This window comes from Stenella coeruleoalba (genome assembly GCF_951394435.1).
Source record: "Stenella coeruleoalba genome assembly, chromosome: 14".
Classification (NCBI taxonomy): Eukaryota; Metazoa; Chordata; class Mammalia; order Artiodactyla; family Delphinidae; genus Stenella; species Stenella coeruleoalba.
In genome coordinates, this window is record NC_137160.1 from 86679008 (window position 1) to 86697314 (window position 18307).

The 18307-nt window shown below is 50.0% G+C and overlaps 1 protein-coding gene across 1 annotated transcript in view; it reads right to left on the reverse strand.

Annotated features, from left to right (window-relative positions):
* Positions 1 to 9557: 9557 nt before the first annotated feature.
* TMEM132D (transmembrane protein 132D) overlaps positions 9558 to 18307 on the reverse strand; it is a 645590-nt gene continuing 636840 nt past the window's right edge. Inside the window, exons 8-9 of the mRNA XM_079941954.1 lie at positions 16736 to 16927; positions 9558 to 12858 (exon numbers count right to left, since the gene is read on the reverse strand). Coding sequence (XP_079798080.1) covers positions 11674 to 12858; positions 16736 to 16927 — 1377 coding nt within the window. The 3' untranslated portion in view covers positions 9558 to 11673. The remainder of the gene's footprint in view (positions 12859 to 16735; positions 16928 to 18307) is intronic.

Below are 18307 nucleotides of genomic sequence, written 5' to 3' on the forward strand. Positions count from 1 at the left end.
CCTGGGATCCTGTGGTGACTTCATATGTCCAGGGAAGACCCCACGGACCCCCTGTAACCATGGAAACCATAGAATCCTATGTGGCAACAGGAAGCCACACTGACTCTGGAGACTAAAGAATCATCATGGCCTTACCAACGTGTATCAGTTGGCTATTGCTGCGTAACATCCAAGCACAGAAATCCAATTGCTTAAATTAATAAATATTTCTTTAGTTCCTGAGTCTGTGCATTGGCTGGACGTTTCTTCTGATCTTGGTTGGGCTTACTGATGTTCCTATGTCAGTTGGTGAGTCGACTGTTAGATCGATTTTGCTGATTTTGGCTGGACTCTCGGGTGTCTGGGGACTTGACAGGACGACTGGATTTCCTTTACTGCCCTACATGACTCATTCTCTGGCAGGCTACCCCAGGCTTGCTGACAGGGAGGCAGCGAGCTCCAAAGAGTGAGGTGGAGCAGGTCTCTTGAGACGTAGGTGTGGAAAAGGCACAGTGTCACTTCCACCATACTTTGTGGGCTAAAGCAGGTGACGAGACTAGCTCACATCCAAAGGTGGGGAAATACACTCTACCTCTTAACAGGAGGCGCTTCAGAGTCATGTTGCAGATGGTGTGACCCACAGGGAAAAGAATCGGAGCCTCTTTCTGCAGTCAGTGCCTCACGCCAGTAGAGTATACTGTCCCAGAAGCTTGGAGACACTTACGGGCTGAGAAAAGGCCTTGGAAGCCTGTACTGAGCCCTTGGGGCCTGAGAGCTGGTTATAACCCAGAGACCCAGAGGAGCCCCGTGGACTCTGTAGCCAGTTCCCTGTTTATGGACATTTAGATTGTTTCCAGGGTTCTGTCATTCAAAAGAGCTCTGCAAGAAATATCCTTAGGCCTACATCTGTCTTTGTGCAAATGTGCAGGTCCAGTTGTGGGATAAATGGCCTAGTGTACTTTGGAGAGAGAAGCTTTCTTTGTGGGGGGAGCGCTTGGTGAGGTACCTAAGTAACTCCGCACAGGCTCCATACAAGAACGGATCTCCTAGAGGCTGATCCATCATCGGAGGCACCAGTGTCTGGGACCAGCGGCCGTCCTCTGCACCCAACCTCTACTCATCACCCCTCCCCAGCATTCAGCGTTGGTCTTCCTGACAGCATTCCACTGAGTGCTTCTCCCGAGGATCCCTCTGCCGGGCGCGCTGAGCCAAGGGCTGCATTAAATCAGGTCTCTGTTGAATGGCTCAGTAATGCAGAGCATCCCGGATCCAGTGCTGCGAGCCAGGGCTGTTGCTTAAGGAGAGCATTCTTTGCCCATCTCTGACCTCAGGAACCTCAGAAACTTACAAGCAGCTCATGCAGCTCAATATCAAAAAAACAAACAACCCAATCCAAACATGGGCAGAAGACCTAAATAGACATTTCTCCAAAGAAGATATACAGACTGCCAACAAACACATGAAAGGATGCTCAACATCACTAATCATTAGAGAAATGAAAATCAAAACTACAATGAGGTATCACCTCACACCAGTCAGAATGGCCATCATCAAAAAATCTACAAACAATAAATGCTGGAGAGGGTGTGGAGAAAAGGAGACCCTCCTGCACTGTTGGTGGGAATGTAAATTGATACAGCCACTATGGAGAACAGTATGGAGGTTCCTTAAAAACCATATGACCCAGCAACCCCACTACTGGGCATAAACTCTGAGAAAACAATAATTGAAAAAGATACATGTACCACAATGTTCACTGCAGCACTGTTTACAATAGCCAGGACATGGAAGCATCCTAAGTGTCCATCGACAGATGAATGGATAAAGAAGATGTGACATATATATACAATGGAATATTACTCAGCCATAAAAATAAACAAAATTGAGTTATTTGTAGTGAGGTAGATGGACCTAGAGTCTGTCATACAGAGTGAAGTAAGTCAGAAAGAGAAAAACAAATACATATGTTAACACATATATATGGAATCTAAAAAAGAAAAAAAAAAGGTCATGAAGAACCTAGGGCAAGACAGGAATAAAGACGCAGACCTACTAGAGAACGGAACTGAGGACACGGGGAGGGAGAAGGGTAAGCTTGGACAAAGTGAGAGAGTGGCATGGACATATATATACTACCAAACGTAAAATAGACAGCTAGTGGGAAGCAGCTGCATAGCACAGGGAGATCAGCTCGGTGCTTTATGACCACCTAGAGGGGTGGGATAGGGAGGGTGGGAGGGAGGGAGACGCAAGAGGGAGGGGATATGGGGATATATGCATATGAATAACGGATTCACTTTGTTATAAAGCAGAAACTAACACACCATTGTAAAGCAATTATCCTCCAATAAAGATGTTCTATAAATGGTATCCATATTGGAAGGGAAGAGGTAAAACTCACTCTCTGCAGAGGACTTGATAATTTACATAGACAATCCTGAAGTCTCCAATCCCAAACAAACAAAAACAAAAACCAAACCAAACCAAAAAAAACACCAACAAGTGAACACAGAGGACTTCAGGCAAGGTCAGCTTCCTTCCCAGCAGCTGAGGCCACACTGAGGTCCAAGCCCAGATTTCTGCCCACATCTGCCACTCACAGGAGTGGCAGTTGGAACCACGTTCAGTCCTGCTGTTTCCTGACCTTAAGCTGCTTGGTGGGTCAGGGGAGCCGGGACGGGAGCCAGGAAGCACGGCTGAGTGGAACTTGCCTCCTTAGAACTATAGCACCGGCATCTGTATGTCGATACGCATGCTTCAAAGGGTAGATTGGGAGCAAGGCCGCCAGTGGAGCTGGGAGGCCCAGCCAGCACAGAGGCCTTTGGGGAACGTCGGGCTCCTGGGCGACACAGCAAAGAGCAAAGCAGAGACGGTCCGTTCTCGGCTGCCTAATTGGCTCACACCAGCTATGAGGCACTGGCAAGAAAGTCCCCAATCATTCAAGTTGGTAGTGAGAATCCCAATTAGACCTCAAGAGACCTCTTCCCTCTCAAGATACTGTGCTTGTTCTGCTCCTTCGGGCCAAGCTGACACTGGCAACCGAGTCATGCAATCCTTAAAGGGGAAAAATAACCCAGTCGGGCATGCATCCGGTCGCCCCTCCCTCTGTCTTCCTATCTTTACAGGAAGGTTGGCTCTCAGGAATCCAGCCACTCCATAAACCAAGCAGCTTCTACTGGACGCAGCTAGTGTATTCATCAGGTGGGAGGAGGTACTGCTGTAAAGAAGCCAATATAGCAGTTAGTGAAACAGAATCAAGGTCTGTTTCTCGTCAAGAAGGGTCTGGGAGGGTCCGATCCTCTCCAGAGCCACCAGCGTCCTGCAGCCACTCAGGGGCCGTCCCAGGCTCCCTCCAGCCGGTGGTGCTACATGCCAACGTGTGTCTTCCCCAAATACCGTATGATATCACTTATATGTGGAATCTAAAATATGACAGAATAAATAATAAAAAAACAATAAAATAAAATATGACAGAAACAAACCTATCTATGAAACAGAAACAGATTCATGGACGTAGAGAACAGACTTGTGGTTGCCAAGGTGGGGGGGGTGGGGATGGATGGAGTGGGAGTTTAGGGTTGGTAGATGCATACTATTACATTTAGGATGGATAAACAACAAGGTCCTACTGTAAAGCACACAAAACTATATATTCAGTATCCTGGGATAAACCATAATGGAAAAGAATATAAAAGATGAATGTATATATGTACGTATAACTGGATCACTTTGCTGTACAGCAGAAATTAACATTGTAAATCAACTATATTTTAATTAAAAAAAAAAAAACCCAAAACAAAAATCATACGTCTTCCTGGTCACGCAGGCAGGGTAAGAGAGAGCATGGGGCGCTCGCTCACACTTGCTTCTGACCGCCCCTTCTGGGAGTGACCTGTCATCCCGGTTCACTCGTTGCCAGAACTAGTCACGTGGACCCAACTGGACTGCAAGGCTGGCTGGGAAATGTACCGAGAACAACTGTCTCTACCACAACTTCCATGTGTTAAAACACGCCCAAGTATTTGGGGGCTCTAGACAAAGAAGGGAAACCTCTCCCTTCCCTGGGGATATGAAAAAGCCAGAGAAATGTCTATTTGTCAGTAGACTTTGGAGGTACTGATTGGAGCACAGCTGGCAGGATTCTGACTAAAGTGAAGACGTCCACACAGGTTGATCTGGGAAGAGGGGGGATATTTAATTGTTACCATGCTACACTCACAGCCAGTAAGCCAGCAAGGTCTGTATAGAAAGAGATGAGAAGAGGTATTATCTCCTATGCCCCTCTTGAGGGCAGGAGTTGCATCAACCTATATTTGTCACCCCTGAAGTGATCGAATCTGAAGACTTGTCTACTGGCCCAGGGGAAGAGGCTGGTGTCACATCTATGAGGCAGCATAGCTACATTATAGTAGTTTCCTAAATTATTATTCAGTTTCCTGGTTTCCACTAGGTGGCCAGCTTAATTTATCAGACTATGCCTTTGTCACTCATGCTCTGTAAACCATTCATTGTCTGTCTGCCCATCCATCCACTCACTCAAACATTCATCCATCCATCTACCCGTCCAAACATTTGTCCATCCATTCAAGCATCTATCATCTATCCATCCGTCCATCCATCCATCCATCCATCCATCCGTCAAGACAAATGTTTACTGATTGCTGACTCTTGCTAGGCATGGCTCTAGTCATGGAGTACACAGCAGAGGACAGGTAGCACTAGATCCTTACTCTTCTGGAACTTACGTTCTGCTAGGGAAGACACACAACAAACAGGAAAGGCACTACTTGGAAAGGACAATGCCAGAGTTGTCTACAAAGTCTGTAAAATGGGATGACAGGAGAAGGGGGACTTGAACGGGAGGGGGTGTGAGGCTACTCTAAGGTGGGCAGAGAAAGCCTCCCTGAGGATGTGACATATGAGCTGAGACCTGAATGGTAAGGAGGGGTCAAGCCTGTGACAATACGGGAGAACAGAGTTCTGGAAAGGAGAGGCAAAAAGGGCAGAAGCTCCGAGGTGGGGATAAGCGTCTTTTGTTAGAAGAATAGACAGAAGGAAACCAGTGGGGCTGGCGTTGGTGAGGCAAGAGGGGCTGCAGTGGGAAATGAGGGTGGGGTGATGGGCGGCGCTGCATCGCGCTGGACCTGCCGGCCACGGTACAAGTCCAGGTTTCACTCTAGGATTTACGGGCATCTATTGGAGGGTTTTAAGCTGGGGAGTGACATGATTTGAATTACGGTTTTAAAAGGTCACCCTGTTAATTTTCATTTCGCAAACACTGACTGTCTACTTAGTAGATTCATTTAAGTGCCATGAAATGCCCTGGAGGCAGGGGGAGCAAAGGAGAGCAAGACAGAGCTTTTAAACTTATGAAACAAACGTCGGCCATCATGCTTTGAGTCCATTAGCGTAACTGGCAGATCTGACTAGATTGAACATCAGGGAAAAACCGCCGTGAGAAATTCAAAGTCTGGCTGTCCTGGAAAGAGGAGGGGACACAGGGTCTGCTGGCCCATGGGACCCTTTGATGGGGATCCAGCCAGAGAGTGATGGGTGGGTCTCCAGGGTGGACCCACACAGTTGGTTTGTGAAGAGATTTGCTACCTCTTCTTCAGCATGAACCTCAATTTTCTGGGGTCCTGTACCTGTGGTTCCAGGGTCTTCCCGAATGTCCAGAAAGCAAAGCTCATGGGAATGGAATTGTGGGCGGGAGAAGTGAGGAAGCCAGGAAGAGCCAGAAGGGGATCGATCGCTTTGCGGGACCCACATCCATTTTTACGGCAAAAATATCTTGATTCTCCCTTTGAAGTTCGTCCTTTCTCACTCTGAGTCCCTACTTTTTTGTTTTTTACCCGAGATTTAATGTACCTTTATTCTTAACACGTGGACCAAGAGTATAATGGTTTCATACTGAATAAAAGATACCCATTAAGCCAAAGAAGGAAAAAAGGAGGCATTTACATCAGGTTTTAGCTACATTGTTTGAAATACAAATATTTTATCACTGAAAGAAATCTCAGTCGTGTTTCTTCATCAGAAACTTCAACTGAACCTAGAACTTTTCCACACCTCGATTAGAAAGAAAATAGAACAAAACAAAAACCCAGAAAAAAATAAACTGTAAGTTGATTGGCTGCTGAAACAGCAAGGCACTAATCTCTCCCCCAGGCTCCAGCTGGAGGGAGATGTCTGTGATGGAGGCCTGAACATTACATCTTGCAGGTGACAGACTTATGTTCAGCTTGTGACTCCAGTCAGCCAATAGGGGTCAATTGAGGGACTTTATGTGAAAGTGTCAGGACACTTACTGTCTTTACTCTGAGATTCTTTGCTGTGAAATGCCAAGGATAGGGCTTCCGGAGGCCACTGTATGTATGACCTAAGCCTCAAATCAAACAGGCAAATACTAAGCCCAGAGTAAGAGAGGGGAGGAGATAGAACCCTGGGTCCAACCATTCCTGAAGCCAGCTTCACCTCCGCTTGTTCAGTCCTATGGAGCAATAAATTCCGTCCACCTCCCCTATTATTTTTCCTGAAGTCCAGTTGAAAAACAAAGTTTAAAATCACTTGCAATGCAAACATCAGGATAGGACTTTTCCCCTCCTAAGGGGACTACTTCCTCCCTGGAGTGGGTAGACTTGTCTCCCTCAAAATATGTGTTGAAATCCTAACCCTCAGAACCTGTGACTGTGGCCTTATTTGGAAAGAGGGTCTTTGGAAAGAGACAAGGGATTCCAAAGATTGCCAGCGACCAACAGAAGGCAGGGAAGGAGCATGGGACAGATTCTCTCCTTCACAGCCAAGGGAGGAACCCATTCTATTAACTCCTTGATTTTGGACTTCCGGCCTCCAGAACGAGGAGAGAATACGTTCCTGTTGTTTTAAGCCCCCTAGTTTGTGTACATCCCAAAAGACATGTAGCCTTTTTTAAAAATTCTATTTATCTATCTATTTATTTATTTATTTATGGCTGCGTTGGGTCTTCGTTGCTGCACGTGGGTTTTCTTTAGTTGTGGCGAGCGGGTGCTACTCTTTGTTGTGGTGCGCGGGCTTCCCATAGCAGTGGCTTCTCTTGTTGCATAGCACGGGCTCTAGGTGCGCGGGCTTCAGTTGTGGCACACGGGCTCAGTAGTTGTGGCGTGTGGGCTCAGTAGTTGTGGCTCGCGGGCTCTAGAGCGCAGGCTCAGTAGTTGTGGCGCACGGGCTTCGTTGCTCCGCGGCATGTGGGATCTTCCTGGACCAGGGATCGAACCCGTGTCCCCTGCATTGGCAGGCGGATTCTCAACCACTTCACCACCAGGGAAGCCCCGAGACACGTAGCCTTAGCACTCTTCAATCCTCCTATGTGCAGGAGGCTAGATTCACAGATTAGCACTCCCCCCCCATCATGTGATACGCACGTCAGCTGGGGCCAGATGCAGGCAAAATGTATGGTAGAGAACTTAACAGGAAGGCTTCTGGGGCCAGTCGGGTGTCAAACTTGCATCCGGATCTCTGGCCACAGCATCCTCTTCGCTCATCACCCCTCAGGTCATCCCTGATCCCTGGGCTGGAGGACCTGAGCCGCCCTGGGGGAGCATCCCTGCTTCACCCGCATTCCTGCCGGAGCCTCCACGGCTGCAGCCACAGCAAAGCGGGGGGGGGGGGCTCCCCGGGGGGGGGCTCCCCGGTGGGAGCTAATGACTGCATCTTGGAAAATGACACACGGGGTAGTTAACTCACAGTTCTGAGCTTCCCCAGAGGGAAACAGACAAACCATTCTCTTGCTCTCCCAGGGTGTCCTAGCACAGCCTCATTTGTAAAGTGGGTGTGAAACCGAGGCTTTTCTAGATAAGACACGTTCCTGGAAGCCCAGTGCCCTGGTGGGTCCGTAGAGCAGTCAGCTGCCCTGGGTCTGCACACAAGTTTAGCTGCCCTAGACCTCTGGCCAGAGGCCGGTGTTATGGCCTTAATTGTGTCCCCCAAATTCAGGTTTTGAAGTCCTGACCCCCCAGTAACTAGATGGGACCTTGTTTGGAAATAGGGTCTTTGTGGATGCAGTTAGTTAAGACGAGGTCTTCATGGAACAGGGTGGGTTCTACTCCCACTTGCCTGCTGTTCATCTAAAAAGGGGAAATCTGGGCACGCACACGGGCGCATCCTGGGGAAAACACCACGTGAACATGGAGACAGAGACGGGGTGAAGCGGCTGCAGGACAAGAGACACCAAGGGTGGCTCCGGGAGCCGGAGAGGGCCTGCACCAGAGTGTCCCTTAGAGCCTCAGAAGGAACCAGCGCTGTCGACACCTGATCTCAGACTTCCGGCCTCCAGACTGTGGGAGAGCACATTTCTGCTGCTCAAGCCCCCCAGCTTGCGGGACTTTGTTATGGCCGCTGGTAATGGATTGCTCAAGTCTGGGGCACCAAAAGCCGCAGGAAGCCACGGCCTCCACTGGGGGGCGCTGATGATGCCGGGTTCCATGCGCTTGGGGGTCTGGTCTTAGGCAACAGGACCTGAACTCACTGTCTCAGGGAGGGGGGCCGGGGCTTGGCGCGGGAGGTGGAAATGAGCAAGCAGGTCAGGCTAGGAGGAACCCAGCAGCATCACTTATTTTATTCACACCCCAAAGACACCCTGTTGAAAAGTCAGTTCGTAAGACGTTCATAGCATTTCTTTCTCGGGCTCTGGGCGCACAGAGGGCGGTGTGATCATCGTAAGCTGTGTTCTTTAGGCGATGTTCCCTCTCTTCCCAGGAGACGCACAGGGGTACGCTCTCCCTTTCATATAACAATACACTTCTCCTGATTCTGTCTTGAGAACACACAGCTCCCTCCATCTATTTTTGTTTTCTGTACTTGGGGGTTAGAGACATGGCTGGGGAGAACTATTTCCCTGTTAGAGGAGAAACGGTGACATAGACGGCAAATGAAAGTTTGCCCTCTGGGCTGGGGAGACTGGGTGTGAAGAGGCCTGCAGGGACGTCTGCCTGGAGACGACAGCAGCAAATTCACCATGTCCAATAAGGGCCACGCTGATTGTAAGCCCCATTTTCCCAGAGTGTCTGCATTTTCAAGAGAAGGCAGAGATCCAGATTTTTTAGGTGAAGTGGCCAAAGTCTTAAGTGTTGACTCAGTCTTTTTTCTATTCTGTAACCTGCTTTATTATCCTTCATACAATTTATGACCACCTGAAAATTATTTCGTTTGCTGTTAATCCCCCAGCCCCGGCTAGAGGCAAGGTCTTCGAGCGTCGGCCTGGGTCTGTTGTATTTACCGCTTACCTCCTGTATTTGCACCAGTTCCTAGCACACAGGAGGTGCTCAATAAATAGCAGGTGAATAAGTCAGCGACCCATCACTTGATACTGTTCGCACAAAGACCAGGATTTCACGCAACTTCTTTTTCTGGGGAATCGTCTCGGGACTGCATTCGATTATTAGAGGAATCTAAAACTCAACCAAAACACCCCAGCCCAGAGTCACCACGGGCACACACGTGCCTCAGGAAATTGACCTCTGAATGTACGTGTGAGAGCCAAAGACAGCACAGAGCCCTTTTTGCTCCAGCCCAAAGGGAGGCTGGACTACACGCTTGCCTGCCGTGGTTCTCACTTACTGCCATCAGTCAGCAGGCTTTTAGCAGAGAACTGCACACGTGATTGATTTTCAACTCCTTTCAGGTCCTGAAGGAGAGATACTTAGTACACAATGTACTTTGTCATCATGTGTCAACATCGCCTCAACGCAGAGAGAGGCATTACGCTGCGTAAGACTGTAATCGGATTGTTGCCGGGATCCGTCAATCTGCTTCTTCATTTCCCCAGAGCTCAGCTTTGGAGGGCCATTTGCCATGGATGCCAACCGCTGGGAGGGGGTCAGTGTGTAGAAAGACAAAGGACAGCCATAAAGCCGTGGAAGGCAAATTTTATATTTACAGCCGGTAAGTTTATAAATATATATTACATTCTTACTATCTACAATACATTCTGCACGCAGACGGATTCGAGAGGGGGCAGCGGCAGCGTTATGAAACGGAACATCACGCGGGAAAGAATGAAAGAAATGAGGGGGGGTTACTGAAAGCAAAGGATTATCCTTGAAAAGTGGTGACAGTTTAATCACCCAGCCAGACAATGTAAGTCAAGTGGGGGACAGGAGCAGGTAGCTGATGGCTGCTGGAATCTCAGTCTTAGAGCAAACGGACAGCACCTTAGTTTGGGGGAGAGTGCTGAGGTCGAGAGGGTGAACTGGTGGAATTTACACACTTGATCTCAGGAGAATTCAATTATATGCATAGAGACTGAAAGAGAGAGAGAGAGAGAGAGAGAGAGAGAGGAAGCAGAGGGATAGGTTCAGAAAGACACAGGGACAGAGAGGCACACAGAGAAAGAGAAACTGACCTTAGAACCCAACACTCAAATAACCCAGCTCTCTGCCCCGTAGGTGGTTACCTCAGGTCCCTCCATCCCTCCAAGGTGGAGAAGAAGCCTCCCCCGCCCCCCGCCACCCCCTGTGTGTGAATGGGCCAGGCTTCCTGCCCAACCCACCTCATCGCACACCCCGAGTCCCAACTCTCCCCGCCCTGTACCCTCCATGTGGACACCCAGATTTAGCTCATCAACCTTGAGCAGCAGACTGGATGGGACCGTCCACAGAGGCATCACAGAAGAACCCTGCTTTCCAGAAAAGCAAGGGGAAGGAGCATCCCTGGGTGTTGACTTCCTTGTGAGCGCTGCTGACCCTCTTCAAAGAAGGACACGTGTGAAGTTTGCCCAGTGGGGCTTCAGTGTAGAATGTCACCTGGTGGTTGACACAGACGCCACAGTGGAAGAGAGGGAATGGTGACGCTGCCCTCCACTGCCGAGTGACCAATGACTTTTGGAAAGGTGGCGATGTGGGGCGTGGTGGGGGAGGAGTACAAACGTGAACATAGTGAATTTGCTAAAAAAAAAAAAAAAAAAAAAAAAAAATTCTGGTCCTTCGAACCCAGTTGAAAGTCTACACCCAGGCTCCCTAGTTTACTAGTAAAGGGATGCTCTGAACGGCTCAGAGCGCTTTTGTTTGTTTGGGTGGTGGTTCTTGGCATGTAGTTACAAAGGTACTGGTGGCCTATTTACCCTCCTGTTCCGTTTCAATCCTCCTCAGCGATTGCCTTGCTTTGCCCCAGCCTTTGGGAGATAATAACTCGAAACTGGAAACTCTTGCTTCCCAAGAGCTGACTCTAGGTGGCGCTAGACTCCACCTCTGCTCATATGCTCACAGCCAGATGTGCTGCCCGAGGTCCAAGGACACGCTTCCTCCCATCCATCCCCTTGAGCCCAACCTGAGTCTCATTTTTCTCCTGTGGTCCACAACATGGAATACGGCAGCTGTGTGGCTTCAATGAAAGAAAGTGAGATGGCAAGAGAGGGATTGTTCTCTCCTGGAGGTTCTCTGAAGTTCAGTGATTCAGAACTCATCTTTCTTCCAATGTAAGAATCTCGCTATGCATGATAAACCCCTTAACACTGACAGAAACATTGGACCCTGGACTGTTGACATCAATTCCAACTCGGGGCCGTCCCAGGGGAGCCAGGGTCATTGTCTGTGGCTCTGTGGATAGCGTCACCCTGCTCTTGTCCCGTCTTTTTATTTCCCCACCGGGCACACGGTTGCCCCACATCCCCAAGTTAAAGGCCGAAAGGTGAGTGAGAACCAATGTCTGTGAAGGCCCGGCTTACACATCTTCATGTAATCCTTCCATGTAGCCGCATGACTCTTGGCATCCCCCAGGGTCCAGATCCTGGCAGACCCATTTCACGGCATCCTCACTGCTGGTCGCTATGGAGTTCACGGCGGGGCATCTGTCATCCGTAGAGACGGTGGTGAAAGTGGTGAACTCCACTCTTTTCCTTTTTGAGGTAGGGGACGTTGGGGGCTCGCTTTTCGGATCGCTCCCGTCCATGAGTGAGGGTCCTGAAGATGCGAACAGCTGTCCGTTGGTGCTGTTTGGGGAGTTTGTGCTGAGGAGATACTTACTCTCTTCGAAATCCATGCCCCTGTCGATGGCGGTGATCTGCTCGTCCTGGGAGGAAGCCAAGTTGATGTGATTCTCCAACAGTTCGGCCCGGTGGCTCAACCCGACCCAGTCATGGTAGTGACTCATACCTTCTTGTTCCTCGAAGGGAACCTGCTTGTGCCTGTACTTTAACGCAAAGGTCACACAGTTTATCAGGAAGACCAGAATGGCCAGGCAGAAGACACCCAACAGGGCGTACATCCCAATTTCCAAGTCGCTCAGCCCTTTGGAGGCCTGCGTGAGGTCATTCTCATCCATTTCCCCATAGCTTCTGGGCAGGTCCACCTGGGCAGGGAAGCTGGTGAGGTCAATGGAGATGGTCTGCAAATGGCTGTCATCATCCAGAAGGCTTTCCTGGCCACGGTTCTTCTGGAAGGTGGACCTTTCCGTGGTGGAGCCCCTTCCTTCCATGAGGCCCACAGAAGAACTGCCGTAGTACCGTCCCTCTTGACGCCCCCATTCTTGCGAGGGTTTTCTGGGTCTTCTGTCACTGACATTATTATCCAGGTGACCTCCTGCCCCCGTGCGTCTGCTGTCGCTGGTGTTGGGATTGGCATCGTTTGGGCCAAATTTAACTTTGACGTTGGCTGTCCCCACGGCCAACACGCTCTTCCGTTTGGATTTCTGGCATGACTCACAAATAACCATTTCGACCTTCACCAGGGCACCCTGTCCCTCGGCTTCAGCGGTGATTATAGGCCACTTGAATTTGGGGTCTTGGTGGATAGAGACCACCTTCTCATCCAGTGATGTGGCCATCAGGGAGAAGTCTTTCGCGTCGTAAATATCCAAGGGGGTGACAGAGCCGTCACTGAATTGGACCCAGCAACTGATGGCTGCTTCCTGTTGAAGAAAAAGAGTAAGTTCATCAAAACAGGCCCCAAAGCTCACTGAATACAAAGTCTTAGTAAAAACAGACACTGTCACAAAGATAATACTCCAAGAACAAAGGGAAACCTTTTATGCAGCGTAGAAATAAGAGGCGAGAAGTACTGAGGGTATGAAAGAAAATGAATTCCTGTAAAGATGTAGAAGCCAAAGAAAACTACAACAGCAAAACGACAATGACGAAACAGGCCCAGGAATAACCCTCCCTAATAAGATCTGCTTTCTCTCCTGAGGTGTTGAAAGAAAGATGGCTTCTTTCGGCGGTGCAAGATCTACTTCTGCAGAGTAACCAACTGCCTATCGACGGAGATCTACCGGTTAGTGGGGTCATTTACAAATGTTACACGTTTAAACGGAAAATATTTATTACGTTATTTTTAAGTTGCTTTAATACCGAGTCTCCGTGCATTACTCACAACACAGGTTAAAACCCCTGACCTAGACAAGGGTGCCCCAGAGCGGCTGCAGGCTTTGGTTGTGTGGGTCCTGCTACATCAGCATCTAAGGATGGGTTTGTATTGGCCTGTGGACAGTCTTGGCTTGGAGGTGAAGAGTAAAACCAACCAGCCAGAGAGAGGGTTAGGGCTAGGGTTAGGGTTGGGGTTGGGAAGGGTTAGGGTTAGGGTTAGGGTTGGGGTTGGGGTTGGGGTTGGGGTTGGGGTTGGGAAGGGTTAGGAAGCTTTCTGTTGGGAGAATCTTTGTCTTCCCTTCCACTCTCCAACCCAACCAGTTGGGGGAAACTGGGAGACCCAAAAGTAGCCAGGGTCAAGACTTGTGTCCACCTCAATCCCTTGTCTTTTTACTTTGTTGCTTTAGACCAGCTTTCCTTGGGACTAGTCTGTCCAGGGAGACTGTAATAGACAAGATAACCTCTAAGCCTTCAGTTTCAGTGACGATGTCATTGGCCTTGACAGCAAACTGGGAGGCCCATTGCTCCCTCCTGCCTCCTCCTAGCTCCCGGAGAAGCTGCTCCACCCCAAACCCAGAAGGATGCACAGCCCTAAGAGGCTTGTGTGCCTGCCCACCTGGCCACAGCTGATTGGACCCATAGGACGGCTGCTGTCAGAGCCATTCATCTCTGCAGCTCTGAGCCAGCCGGCATGTCCCCCTCCAATTTGAAATAAGCAAGATGGGAGACGCTTCCCTGGTGGCGCAGTGGTTGAGAGTCCGCCTGCTAATGCAGGGGACACGGGTTCGAGCCCCGGTCTGGGAAGATCCCACATGCCGCGGAGCGGCTGGGCCCGTGAGCCATGGCCGCTGAGCCTGCGCGTCCGGAGCCTGTGCTCCGCAACGGGAGAGGCCACAACAGTGAGAGGCCCGCGCACCGCGATGAAGAGTGGCCCCCGCTCGCCGCAACTAGAGAGAGCCCTCGCACAGAAACGAAGACCCAACACAGCCAAAATAAATTAATTAATTAACATTAAGATGGGAGTGGGAAGATGTGTCGGAGCTCATATAAGACTGGAGAATGAAGCCCCACTTTGGAGCCCCACGATGGATCAGGTGTAAGCAAATGTCTGGGCACGGCATTTATTTAATGAGATGATGGACGTGAGAGAGACTGTCGACCCCCCAGTTTCCCCAAGTTCTTATAGCTGGGGTCTAGGAGGGTCCCACCATCCTTGTAATAAATCCTGTGTTATTTAAACTTGCTTAAGGGGATTTCTCTTGCTTGCAACCTAAGAGCCACTGACCACGACAGAAGTTAAGTTTACCTGGTGGTGTCTGGTCTTTGAACTGAGAAGGGAGCTTCTGACATATGACTGGTGGTCTCTGCTTCTCCTTCAGCACAGCCAGTAAATACCGACCTTGTTAGCCATCGGCTTGGGGTGGCTGCTAAGTGGAAAATGCCTCCATGACACAGGCCGGAAGCCACTGGATGTGACCTCGGTTTACCTGGGCCTTCGGACTGGCTGTGAAATTGCAGCAGGAACTTCAAACGCACGTTGGATTTCTTGAAACTGAAATGTCAGAGCCAAGTTGCAGGCAGGGACTAAGCTCCATTCAAAGCAAGCACGGAGCAAACCTCAGGGTCACGTGCCTAACTCTGCATGTTGGAAATGGATTCGCTCTGTGGCCCTGTTCTAACTGTGTCTTATCGCTTCCTTAACTCCTAACCGGCAGTCACCTGATTTGATCACCCCAGGAAGACAGGAAGAAGCCTCGGGTCATTTCTCCTTTGCTATCTGTAACTTGCAACCTGGCTGGCATCACGCCCTGAGAAAAGGCAGGTTTGTCTCTGGCAAGAATTCGTATCCATTATTGAGATCATCCACTTTCAAGTGCTTTCTAATCCAAAGCCCTGCACACACAGACCACAGTGAAAGGACAAGGGGTTAGCTAACACCTGGCAGGGGAGCCTTCAGTGCTGGGTACGGGCTGGGAAAATGGTAAGGCTCTGTGTGTCCAGGGGCAGGTACAGCTTAGCCCACCTTCCTGCCCAAACATAGTCACAGCCTCAGCAGGTGCAAGAGGGGACCCAGATGGCAATGTACCTGCCGAGGGAAGAGCTTCCAGGAAGCGCTCCTGACCAATAAGGAAAGCTGCCCGAAAACCCCCTATGTGGGCTGGAGGCCTTCTAGCATCCCCACAGGAGGACAGTCCTGTCTCATGGGGCGCACAGAATCAGTAGCCTGAGACCACCGTCCTTGGGCATTAAACAAGGCTCACCAAAGTCTCCATCCAGTTTCCTTCTAAGAAATAAAGTTTCTCCATCTCAGATGAGGGAGGAGATCAGATGACGTTTCCAAGTGCCCTTCCAACAGTCCTCTTTGTTTGGAAACCATCGTATCAACACACAAACACGCACCACGTGATACACACCACAACAGGTACACATACACAACGCACACTACACACAACACACATACATAACACAAACATACACATATGCACAGTACACACATACACACACTATTAGCGCACGCTGGTTTCCAGCAAAGAGAAAGAAGGCCATGACTGATGTCACCACTGGCCTGTTACTTCTGCTTTGAGCTAAATGACAAATGTGGAAGCATCTCCTCCAATCTCCTTCCGACCCCCAGACCCGTTAGCCCATTTTTTTGAGCAGGGACTTAGCGGAAGGCTGTGGACCCCTCCTTGGAGTCTGTGCCCGCCCTCGCTTTCACCCCACTGCTCGGGGAGGTCAGCGGGGTCCAGAGCCAGGACTGTCTGGGGGGGGGGGGGTGGTGGAGAAGCAGCACAGGTGACGCGGATGGGGCGCGAGGAGACTGCGTCCAGCCTCTCTGGCTCCTGGTGCGCTATAATCCATCACTCCTGGCAACCTTGGGGTCTGGCATCTCCGTCGGGGGGTCTGGGAAGCCTGAGGCTGAGCAGTTGCCCCTTCACGACGCCTCTCCAGACTGCGGAGCGCCCGATGTGCGAGCCCACTCTTTTGCGGGACCCCTCCACCCCAATTAGTGATTCCACCACACAGGCAACCTGATCCAACGTGTGACCTCACCCCACTGTGCGACCTCACCTGAAGTGTGACCTGCTCGAGGCGGAAGCCCACCCAGTGAACGACCCCACTGACATGTGATGCAACCCCACCACGTGACCCCAAGAGACGTGGGATTCCCCCGCTGGTGTGGGCCCCACCTGCTGTGTAACCGCACCTGGTGTGTGACCTCACCTGGTGTGTGACCTCACCTGGGTGTGACCTCACCTGGTGTGTGACCTCACCTGGTGTGTGACCCACTCCCCCATGTGTAACCCCCCTGGATATATGACCCCACCTGGTGTGTGACCTCACCTGGTGTGACCCGCCTGTTGTGTGACACCCCCCCCGACATGTGACCCCTTCCCACGGTGCCCCATCCCCACCCCACACCTGTCTGGGCCTTTGCAGAAGTTCTTGAGCCACCGCGGTGGCGAAGATGGCTCTGTTGCTCCCAGGGCTGAGCTGCAGGGAGAGGGACAGCCCTGCCACCAGCTGGACCCCGAGGTCTGTGATCGTCACCTTCTCGTCTAGCACGGTGATGGTCTTCTCGGCCAAGATGGCATCTGACAGAGGCGACAGGATCTGAAAGGCAGAACCGACATAGGCAGGAAAAGCTCTCTGTGGTTCCAGAAATCCCCCCGATGGTGTAAACGATGGAGGTGGATAGGGACAGACAGAGCCAGAGGAGCAAAAACGGGTCTTTCCACTCACGCCTTCTTCTAAAAGATACAGCTTGCTTGTGAAAATATATAACATTTTTTAAGTAACAGCAAGATGGTATCAAGGAGTGGATGGGGTAGGACCTGGCATCCCACCCACAGCATCAAATAAACTCCATTGCCTACCGTGCACTGCCCTCAGACCCTGAGAGGAAGAATTAACATTTTCATTCATTTCAGCACTAACTTTACGATTCTTCTACAGCATGGATCATTTCTACTATTACTTAGTGCATATTTTGTTTAAAATCATTTTATGTAAATAATTTGTTTAAAAAAGCTTCATAGCGTCATAGAAAAACGGTTTCGATATGCTAGCTATATATTTCTATATCTCTCTCTTCTACACATGATCGCCAATGACCAGTTACACACAAAGAAGAGACGGTCGGTCCATGTACCACCTAAAGCATCCCGTGTGTCACCGGGAGCTCGCACTCCACACTTTGGGGAACACTGAGCAGTGACACTCAGTTGCATTTTGGAATATCAGCTTCCGTCCTCTGATAAACTCAGCTGCGAGTCCTACCCTTGACGCCGATGTCCCAAAGTCTCATTGGTCTCTGGACACCTGTGATGCCCTGGGGAATGAAGCTTCTGTTCAATTTAGACCCTGAGGAGGAAATCCTGCTTTGGAAGATTGTCTGTGGAAGCACCTCTGCTCCCCCCCGCCCCTCACCCGAGTTACAAAGTGCTGACTTAGACTCCCCTCTATGAATCCTTAACCTTCTGGGTGAAACAGGTTTCATTCTCCCTTCCCCAGCTCTTTTGACGTATTTCTCTTTTCAAGTTGTTGGTGATATTTATGAAGATGTATCTCAAGATAGTTTCCCCTGGATTCATTAAATTCCTTTATCAAAGCCCCACATTTCTGTTCAAATACCTTCTTCAGTTTCTAAATCTGGTTGGGACACCTTGAATGGCGCTGGGTATGAAACATGAGTCCCCAGAAGAAAGTGGCCAAATGAATTTATAACTCAGGAGGACTCGGTGGCCATAAATAAGAGGGAAAAACGAAGGGTCTCAGGAGCAGATGCCCCACTAGGACAATTTTCATGTTTCACGCATGGGAAGCTGGCCCCTTCGCACTCACTGATTTTCACAGAAATACCTGATTTCTGAACAGTGTTTCATTGCGTCTTTGTAGTTAACTGATCATCTTGAGTGGTTAGTGTCAAGTTGTCGTCTTGGTTCCAGTTTCCAGATATCAGCATCACTTTAGCCCATGGATCAACTTTAATTT